Source organism: Strongylocentrotus purpuratus, unplaced genomic scaffold, assembly GCF_000002235.5.
Source record: "Strongylocentrotus purpuratus isolate Spur 01 unplaced genomic scaffold, Spur_5.0 spur5_scaffold_6, whole genome shotgun sequence".
Taxonomy (NCBI): domain Eukaryota; kingdom Metazoa; phylum Echinodermata; class Echinoidea; order Camarodonta; family Strongylocentrotidae; genus Strongylocentrotus; species Strongylocentrotus purpuratus.
The window spans coordinates 35565611-35576878 of record NW_022145612.1 but is presented as its reverse complement, the minus strand read 5'-3'; the positions used below and the strand labels follow the sequence as shown (position 1 = coordinate 35576878).

The 11268-nt window shown below is 35.7% G+C and overlaps 1 protein-coding gene across 1 annotated transcript; it reads left to right on the top strand.

Moving 5' to 3' along the window:
- Nucleotides 1-211: 211 nt before the first annotated feature.
- LOC753915 lies at nucleotides 212-2917 on the top strand. Its single transcript, XM_001183727.4, has 3 exons — nucleotides 212-561; nucleotides 1371-1480; nucleotides 2153-2917. The coding sequence occupies exons 1-3, from the start codon at nucleotides 559-561 to the stop codon at nucleotides 2544-2546; spliced, it is 507 nt and encodes a 168-aa protein (XP_001183727.1). The 5' UTR covers nucleotides 212-558; the 3' UTR covers nucleotides 2547-2917.
- Nucleotides 2918-11268: the final 8351 nt, after the last annotated feature.

The window sequence follows — 11268 nt, the reverse complement described above, 5'->3', positions numbered from 1 at the left end:
GGAATTATTGATTGAAAAGGAAAGATAACATGATTAAAAATTCATCCAGACTACATTTTTCTGATTTATTTAGAGAGTAGAATGTTTTCTATCTGAATCGGGGAAACTTTTGAGCCGGAAGCAAATAGCGAAATGAGAGGCGGGTCTTTCATTCCATTTTGCTAAAGCTGGCGGTACCCGCAAATTTTATGAATGATTCAGCTTGAAACATATCCTTACAAAACGTAGGTAAGGTCTTGAATTACGGTTCTTAACGTGCAAAATAAAGTCATGTTCATTCACGAGAGAATTAATAGACCCTCCAATAAGTTTATGGCAGCTCCTTCTTCTTTCAAAATATTAACGTCGTAATAATCATCTCACTAGTAAACTAAATGAGCATAAAGCATAATATACCATTTGCATCTAAGTAGAAAGAATGAGAGAGGTTATTAAGTATCCTCGTAACTTTGAGAAGTTTTTCACCATGATGTGCATGGACATGCATGCATCCGCTTTGACAGAGTCATCCGTAAAGCAGTAGATCTAATTTTGTCGCGACATGAGGCAACGGTGAAAATGGTAAGTCAAGCAAAATAATTATTTTACTTTTTATTTCAGGTTACATGATTTCATTTAAAATTTGAATCGGTTAGAATAAAAAAAAAGATCGCAAGTATTCAAAGTGCACTTGTCGAAATTTTTCTCCTTGTGGTTTATAACATAATCCATATTTGTCCCGATTTAAATTTCTTAAGAATGTGACATATTAAAGCATACATCTAAAAGCATTTAAAAGGGCCATAATTTAACCAGTCTACTTTTCATTCTTGGGTTACGAAAAACAAGAAATACATCAAATTTACAAGGAGTATAAATAATTCAGTTATTAACTGTATTTCTATTAAATTACCTCAAATTATATCGTCTGAAGTATGGAAATAAAATGCATTGTCCTTGCACCATTACTTATGTTTAATGCAGTGTGTGAGTTGTCCCGAAATAGTGACGCTGGTTGTAAAAGAAACTTGACTTCTTAATATGTATAAGGTTAGTTGGATCATCTAAGTCATTAGGGACTTTTAGATTTGCACAACGACAACGTGGATTGCTACCATCGACGTCCTTTTAATGCACTGCCTTGAATGGACGTCACACGTATCAGTCCACGCAAATCTAAAAGTCCCTATTGACAGAAGTTGTAAGCCTGACCATACGGTTAGGCTTACAACTTCTGTCGTATAACCGAATAACCTCCAGAGCCCCCGAAACATAGGCCTGCACTAGAGTCTTTATCCAGTGTACCCGATTCACCAAACGTTGTCAGTAGAAAGTTAATATGAATGGCCTTTACAAACATATAAAAGCTAACATTGTTTTCTTCCTATCAGACAGGAAATGACAAAGGCAACGGGTCTGACGTCAAGCTTGAATTTCTTTCTGGTTCCCTAGGAAGTACCAGCCTTATTCCTACGGTTCATCAGCCTGATGTGAAATGCTGGTAGGTATTAAATATGTCATTTACAAATAATACGATCCCGTTTGTCGGCAGAGAGGGGACACAGTTTACTCATGAGCTATTAAAGGTCGGATTAAATCCAAATATAAGTTGATTCCTGTTGATGAGCAGGGCTGCATACGACTCGGTCATATTTTGTTATTCAAACATCTAAATATATTTCATAGATTTTTAAATACTCTAAAAATAATTTTCTCAGATCTGCTAAGCTCCACCCTAAAAAAATGCCCCAGATCTCATTCTCATAATGACATCATCTGTCATTCATTAGTGAGCTAACAAGAGACAGTGGTATGTATATAGCTTCACCAGAGCTGACCACCTGTACAATGATAGACCATACAATACCAACACAGGAGTTTATATGTCAGACGTGCTGTAGCATCACCAGGAAAAGAAAGGTAATGTGGAGGTATTGTACGAAAGCGTGCAGTTCTTTTTTGAGCATGTGCTGAGCTGGGTGAAGTTACATACCTCAAATATAAAATAATAACTTTTAAGAACTACAGAAACGCTCGAATCGTCTGAATTTACCGACAACAAATATTAAATGTAAGTAATGACCCGTCTAGAAATATGTAGATAATACACAATTATAATCCGTACTTCCAGTCTAACGTCATTGCCTGTAAATACTTTATCTTCCATATGTAGCACATGGATACTCTACTTATCATTCTTCTTGTTAAGCTGCGTCATCATCTGGTTCATCGTCACCTCTCTCGTCCTCAGTTTCCACGTCTACAGACGATCCCAAACAATATCGAGCTGGTATCAACGATGCATAAATAAGCGACGACGAAATCCGTGCCAGGACACGAAGATTGAGATACACTATCATCACATTATCCAATACGATGTGGCTAAAATGCCGTTGCTAAGCGACGTCAACGAATTATGGATGGATGGACGGAAAGGATGGTTCGGGGCGTCAATGAAAGACTACATCTTCAGTAAACCACCGATGCCAATCTGCCCTGAGCTTGAAATGGGTCCGAACAGGAGCGGGGACCCAGGATCTCAAGACAGCAAGCATTGTGATCGCTAGCTTCACTTGTGGAAATATTTTTCAGAAAAAGACGTCGCCCGCGAGGAGGAAGAGTCATCTGAGTATTGAACGATGAACGATGAAATAAAATGATTGAATTTAATAGACCGGTTTACTAACATAGGGTATTCAAATTTTATCCGATATGTTTAAACTAAGATTGTTCTTGACAACCGGACAACTTGCCCAAGGTTTGTCTGACATAGAAAAAGTAATGTACGCAGACTGGATTCCAAATATTGTAGTTCATTCATTCATTCATATCAATTACGTATTTACCCAATTTCTTCTGAATGATGCAAAACCAAATTACGTAATATTAATGGAAATATGTTTTTGTTAATAGATATTAAAAAATAATCTATTCAATATTCTGTTGCGGAAAACCTGTGTTTCTTATCCCATGAATTTGGTTGTTATACGATGGGTGCATAGTATATGCGTATAGGTGTATAGTTGAATAGTTGAATAGATTTCCTGCGTTCTGATTGGATGGCTATAGATAGACATAATTATAGTCGTAAAGTTGTATTAAGTTCTGAAGCTGTGACTAAGTGTTACTTGCTCTGGCTCGTAATGGTTATGAACCAGAGCAAATAACACTGATCTCCTATAGGAAATCTTTTTATTCAGATGGTCATATCTCTGCCAATATTTTTGGAATAAATTTGCATAAATTACCATAATTAATTAATGGAAAACAATTTCAAAATTCTGCGTAGAGGTATAGTGTACCAAAGTTAGCTCTATGATTTAAAGCAAATCAAATCAAAATCGGTCGAAATATGAAGGAGAAGAAGCATTTTTTGTTATTTTTGGGAATAAATTTGCATAAATTACCATAATTAATTAATGGAGAACAATTTCAAAATTCTGTGTAGATGTTTAGTGTACCAAAGTTAGCTCTACCAAATAAGGCAAACCAAATCAAAATCGGTCAAGAAATGAGGGAGAAGAAGCAATTTTTGTTATTTTTGGAATAAATTTGCATAAATTACCATAATTAATTAACGGAGAACAACTTCAAAATTCTGTGTAGATGTTTAGTGTATCAAAGTTAGCTCTACCAGATAAACCAAACCAAATCAAAATCGGTCGAGAAATGAAGGAGAAGAAGCATTTTTTGTGATTTCGAATAAAATTGCATAAATTAGCATAGATAATGAATTTCACGATTCTGTGTAGAAGTTTTAAATCCCCCTCCTAGCCCTATCATATGAAACACTCAGAATCAAAATCGGTTGAAAAATAACGAAGAAGAAGCATTTTGAAAACTGTGGACGCATGGACGGACGACGGACACGGCACGGCACGGCACGGCACGGCACGGCTCATCAGGCCCTTCGGGCCGGATGAGCTAAAAACGGGTATCATTTACACCCTGATGGAGAGTGGCAGATATGGAATAATGTGTTGCCAAAGGACGTTAGTACCGGGCCGTGGTTAAGTCAGGGGGTTAAGTGAATGACTATCTCTGGAACCACTATACCACGACATCTGCACATTCATGACGCAACGTTGCGTTTCTATGGGAAGCTTTCAGGCGGAAAGTTCTCGTTTCCTTAAGCTCGGCTACGGTTCCAAAACTTGGAACATTCTGTAAAAATGACATTGCCTGGCAAAGACAGCTACAAAATTAAAATGCATGGACTTGGTGTCATCTAACTAGGAAAATAATTTCTACCCAATGTAAGAAAAACAATACATTTTGTCCATGAAAATTGTTTTTCATCGTAGCTGCAGTGTTCTCTTTCAATTAAGCGGACCTCACCCCAAGTAATAATATTTGTTTTGTGAGATGTATTGTATTCTTGACAATTAATCTACAAAATTTCCCTCCAAAATGTATGAGGTAGGTATAAAGCAAGAATAATGTACATTTTTTCAGCACGACTAGGCATCGCCTTTTTCTTGATAACGTGACGTATTATGCAAAGTCGTTTATCAAGTAAACATTTATAAAAAATAAAAAAAATCGTTTATCAAGTAAATGTATTCAAATTTATGGATGCTTCCTTCCCAGGTGCTTTTTATTGATGAAGTATTTCATTCACCTACTATTATCCTTTGTACTACAATATCATTGGTTGGACGCAAATTACACAAATAAGTTGGTGCTCTTCTAGGGTGAATGTTTTGCATAAATGAAATAGATTTGTCAATTGCATATTTGAGTATTTTCAAATAAAATAACCTATATTTTGTTTTACATTTTTCATCAAATAAAATGTGTACCTTTTCAGCTATGATTTCCCTCACTAAAAAGTTTTCGGTACGTCACGTAATCAACAAAACGGCTTTACGAAAGCATACAAGAGATATAGAAGTGAAGGTATACTTGGCATGACGATTATCATACCAAGAATACCTTCACTTATACATCTCTTGTACGCTTTCGTAAAGACTATTGCATATCAAAGGGCAGGAATACATCTCTTTTTTTCGCAATACCCACGCTTATTCTTTTGGTGAGGTTTCCCTGACTCTCTCTCTCTCTCTCTCTCACTTTCTCTTTCTCTACCCTCCCCCATTGTTCTTCTCAGCTTAAGGCACTGTTTTTTTTAAAACTGTGACCAAATAGCTAAATGGCCCTTTGAGAGCCTGAAACCATGGATGTCGATCCCGGGGGGGGGGGGGGGTTATCCCCCCCAATATTTCGGGTGGCCTGTACAATCATCCCCCCCCCCCAATAATTCACCATCAACAACAACAAAATGAAGAGAAAAATTAATGATGAGAGCTTGATGAGAGTAGTAAGTGGTTATATCTCGCAAGATGACAATCAATATACACATTTTGCTATCTCATTTTCATAATACATACGTACATGAGACAACCGTATATGAGACAAGAATAAATTGAATTCTCGCTCTAACGGCTTCAACAGGAATTGATGAATTTATTCAATTTATACAATCAACAGCATCATAGAAATGCAGTGCGCCAAATGAAAAGCCGCAGCGTTAAAAAGCAACGAGTTAAATGTTAAGCGCGAAGCGCAAAAGTGCAAAAAAAAAGTAGAGAGTGGGAGAGAGAGAGATAATGAGAGACAGAGAGGATACAGGCGCGTAGCTAAGTTGGGGCGGTGGGGAGGTCGCTCCCTCCCCCCCCCCCCCCAAAAAAAAAGCCAGTCAAAAGAGAGAGAGAGAGAGAGAAAAAGAAAAAAGGAAGAGGACATAGGAAGAAAAAGGTTTAAGAGTCGAGAATGGTACAATGAATTGTCATCTTTCTCTACTAATGTAATGTAACTTCAAAGCTTCCGCGCTTTGCGCGGGAAGGGGGGAGGGGGCGGAATTCAGACAAGGATTAAGAGTCGAGAACAGTACAACGTATCGTCATCTTTCTCTAATAATGTAATGAAACGTCAAAGCTTCCACGCTTCGCGCGGGAGGGGGGGGGGGGGGGAGGGAACTGAATTCAGACAAGGATTAAGAGTCGAGAATGGTACAACGAATCGTCTTCTTTATTTAATAATTTAATGAAACGTCAAAGCTTCCGCGCTTTGCGCGGGAGGGGGGGGGAGGGAACTGAATTCAGACAAGGATTAAGAGTCGAGAATGGTACAACGAATCGTCTTCTTTATTTAATAATTGGATGAAATGCCAGAGCTTCCGCGCTATGCGCGGAGGAAGGAGAACTTGATTCAAACAAGGATTAAGAGTCGAGAACGGTACAACGAATCGTCTTCTTTCTCTAATAATTTAATGAAACATCAAAGCTTCCGCGCTTCGCGCGGGACGGGGAACTCCCTCCCTGCACCCACCCCCTACGGAGCGCGCTTTGCGCGCTCTTTAAGTGATTCGCACGCTTCGCGTGCTCACTACCGCCCCCCTAAAATAAAATCCTTGCTACGCGATTGAGAGGATAATAACCCAAGTTGCAAGCCCATGTGGGACCCACATGGGTCCAATATTCTCTGAAATGTTTTCTTTATTGAGGGTGACTAGAAAAAGTGAATAACTTGTAAGGGTGGGGGTGCAACCTGCCACACGCTTCTACCTCTTGGTTGCTTTGATCCATTGCCGGGAATATTTTGGTACCTATCACCCCCCCCCCCCCAACCACGGATACAAATCGACACCGTTGCCTGAAACTTTACAAAGATAAAGAATTAGAAATCAGTTACAACTTTTTCTTGTAGCATGGACCTAGGTTAACCTCACATAGCTTAACGAAAAAATTTCATCGTTGCTTTATGCGCATGAGGTATCCCTGAACAGCAAATTGTTTACGGAATTTCGTAACAAAATTGAAATGCCATTTTGGACGGAGCTGAAAAAAATATATAGCCACAAATAATATGGTTTTTTTCTATTGATGATAAATGAGCATGAGTGGATCTTAAAGAAACTTAACAGTAATCTAAATTAACTCCCCTATTTTGATGAAAAAGTGCAATTGAAAATGGCGTTTCGGACGTTACATTTTCCGTAAACAATGTAGACCCTCATTTAACCCACTAGAACAACAAATTAATGAGGTTGTATATGGTTTGAGTGAGTTTATTAGTTGCTCCAAGTGATTTTATTAAAAGAAAATATAATTTAATTATAGTAGCGCTTATATTAGAAATATAATCAAAATTTGAAAAAGTCGTCTCATTTTCCGTAAACAGTTTTGTAACGTCCGAAACAATTTTCAATTTGAAGTAGCAGAAAATATATGAACAACAGGATATATCTATCATAACATTTTGTTAACATCTCATGGCAGCTACCCACCAAAACAAAGAAATTTGCAATACATTACTACAATACTATTGTTAAAACCAATTTTCCGTTAACAGTTGTAACGTCCGAAACAAAATACGTCCGAAACAAAAAATACCAATAAAATGATGATAAACCATATTTTAAGGTATCTAGAGTGAATAAATCATTATGAAATAAATTATTATAAGTCTTAACACAAGTCAAAACACAAATCAGGTCTTTCAAATCCATTATTTTTTTGTAATCACAAGAATGGTGTTTCGGACGTTACACAATTTTATTGTTAACACAAAGTCGACAAATTTCACCTAATTTTCGATCATATCTGCAGTTTACCATTTCACAATGGACACTCCTGTTAAAAACACTATTTTGATGATTTTATTTAGATTTAAATATAAAAATGTGTAGAAATATGATGCCAAAAATCAAAATAATCCGTAAAATATCTAAATTTTCTGCAAAATTGACTTATAAACATAAAATATTGAAGCCACACTTTGTGATGCAAGGCATGGCTGGCTGCTTCAGTATATCCTTAATTGTAATTTATCAGAAAAAATCTCAACAAAAGTGACTCATAACAAATATTTAGCCACTTTAACAGCACTTTCTGGTATGCTGTTAGCACTTCTCGGACGTTACATTAAACTGTTAACAGACATTTTCATACTTTAACTAGTTCAAATGAGGGGCAATGATAGATGTGAGAATAGCAAATTTCAATTGTTCAACCTCCCCTTTTGCTATTTACATTGGTGTGTGTTTGCTAATCATGAGGTTTTCATTTTTATAGAGGTTGTTCCAAATGATGTCATATAACCAAAGATTGTAGGTTACAAAACTCAAAATCACCCACTTAAGCAATACCCAGTGTGCATGGTCATGACTTGGATATGATACAGGTATATGAAGTTGATAAAATCAAGCAAATTAAAATTTTTTTTTTTTAATTTATGGGAAATATGTATTTTTCATCTGAAAATACATTTTGAAAAGGGCACTCAGTACATGTAACTAATCTATGTAGAAAGGATTACTACTGCCATTATCCAAAACTGGAATTGGCATTTACGCTTAATAATGATAACAATTTATCAAGCAATTTTATGAAATTGGCTTGCACCCTACATGACACACTCATTGGTTGCATACATGTACAATTGATGAGCACAAAGGCTTCCATTATAAAACAATAATCAGGAATCAGTATCCGATTCCTATTATAGAAACTTGTACAACATGATGTTCACATAGCTGTAGATCTGCCAAATTTCCAAATGACAAGAAAATGGATTACCAATTTGTGGGGGTAATAAAAGCATGAACATGAAAATAAGGTGTAGCCTCTTCCAAATTAATTCATTCATAATTTTGTCCTTTCATTTGATGAATTACCCTCAAATGTACTAGCCTTATGTACAAATACTTTTCAAATGCTTGACCCTCATAACAAAATGTACATGTTAATGATCATTTCATGATCCTAAAGATATAGTATCTTCCTCAAATTTATGCAAAAATATCGGGATGTAAAATGAATTAGGATTCCCATATTTCTTATTACTTAAATGGCTGGGGATACTTTTGTATACTTTTATTTGTTAAAAGTATTTTTGTAATGTTTTGCTTACACTGTACATACTGTACATGTATGTGATATCATTGAATGACACACTACATGAATCTAGTTTAAGGCAAAGTACAAAGCAAGCCGATTAAACACCTATGTTGTAAAGTTTGTAGAAATTGATGATTTGATTGAAATGTTCACATCGTGTAACATCCGAAGCAACCTATAGCATATATTGTACACTGTTGTTCATAACCTGCAAAAGAGAGTATGTTTGTAAGTGAATTTTCTACGAGTTGTGATGACTACAATTGCTATTAGCTTCATATTTCACTTTGTTAGATCACATAAGCATTTTTAACTACACGTTCCTGAAATGAACAGTATACCTTACATAAATTGAGTAGTCGATGAAGACAAACTAGGTATATGTGCCAAACTAATTAAATGTTAAAGAAATATTTTTCTGCAAACAATGTAATTTAGGTCAATAATACCTAAAGAAAAGCAATTAACTTGAATAAAGTTATGATGTTAACAGTGTGTAACGTCCGAAACACCAGTGGTGTGACATATGAAAATTATTAGGCAATGCACTGGTTCCCCAATTTTTTGGGATGTATTTAACTCATATCATAAGTTGTTATATTAAAATAAGTTTGACCTAAGAAAAAAGCATTTTACCTATTGAAATAAAAACTTTTTATTGTCAAAACCCTAATTTGGAGCTATTTTTCAAGATGTAATTTTCAAGATAGAAACTCAACAAGGGAAACGCTCTCGGCGGTCTCGCCTGCATAACGCAATTCGATATGATAAACCAGAACTTCAATGACGTAGCGCTCATCCGCATCTCGCAACAACAACATTTGTTCGATTTGTTCAATTTTAATATCGTAAATTTTATGTGGTACACTTTTGAACTGGTCAAAAAATAAAAATTTGATGCCCTGGAAGGGACATAATTTCATTTCATTTGCATGAAGTTCCATAAATAATCAATGGAGCAAAATCTCACAATTCTGTGTAGAAGTTTAGTGTTCCAAATTTAGCTCTACCAGATAAGGCAAACCAAATCAAAATCGGTCAAGAAATGAGGGAAAAGAAGCAATTTTTGTTATTTTTGGAATAAATTTGCATAAATTACCATAATTAATAAATGGAGAACAATTTCAAAATTGTGTGTAAAAATAAAGTGTACCAAAGTTAGCTCTACGATATAAAGCAAACCAAATCAAAATCGGTCGAGAAATGAAGGAGAAGAAGCCTTTTTTGTGATTTCGAATAAATTTGCATAAATTAGCATAGATAATGAATTTCACGATTCTGTGTAGAAATTTTAAATCCCCCTCCTAGCCCTATCATATGAAACAATCAGAATCAAAATCGGTTGAAAAATAACGAAGAAGCATTTTGAAACTCTTGATGTTGATGCCACAACAAAGTCTAAGTTAGTTGACCTTAAATGACCTTTGACCTTAACTTAGTGACCTTAAATTCTACTCACATGATTGGGGAGACTTGATAACCCTATAGTCCAAGTTTCATTGACTAAAAACTTATACTTTCAAAATGATATCAACAATTCAAAAACTTAACCTTAGGTTAAGTTTTCGATGATGATGTTACAACATAGTCCAAGTCTGTTGACCTGAAATGACCTTTGACCTTGACTTTGTGATCTGAAATTCTACTCACATGATTGGGGATACTTGATTATCCTATAGTCAAAGTTTCATTGACTAAGAACTTATACTTTAAAAAATATATCAAAAATTCAAAAACTTAACCTTAGGTTAAGTTTTTGATGTTGACGCCGCGGCCGCCGCCGTCACCGGAAAAGCGGCGCCTATGTCTCGCTTTTTGCTACGCAGGCGAGACAAAAACTTGCATGAATAATCTCTAAAACATATTCTTAAAGATTAACATATTTGTTGATGAAGTTATTAGATATGCTATAGTTCACAATAAAATTGTAAAAACTCAAAGTATTCATATCTGGTGAATAAATAAGGAGATAGATTAAGGTCCAAAATTTGCATTTCTCAAAAATATGAATAGTCCTGATCCTAAAAATACATGTTTGAAGTGAGTAAACATGATTTCATTTCAGACCCTATTGTGGACAAATTTGGTATATGTTAAAAAAACCAGTGCCTTAAACTCTTTCTTCTTCCCTTGGCTGTCTTCCACTGGGCGTCCTTTTTTCTTCTATTTTCCATTAGTCTCCTTGTATTTACACCTTCTTTCAAGTGCAATCTCTCTCTCTCTCTCTCTCTCTCTCTAATTTACTGTTCTTTTTCTTTCGCCGTCTGTACATTTTTGTGTTTATATGATGGATTTAAAATTTATATTGTTATAGTGATGGTATTTATTATGTGTCTTTTTTTAAGAGAGTGGACGCCAATTTTGCTTCGGCGTAGTCCCTGCGTAGGTT

Excerpts from the sequence above, each read along its gene's own strand:
- LOC753915 (XM_001183727.4), top strand. Across the intron at positions 1,481-2,152 it reads CAGCCTGATGTGAAATGCTG|CACATGGATACTCTACTTAT; the intron begins GTAGGTATTAAA and ends TTCCATATGTAG.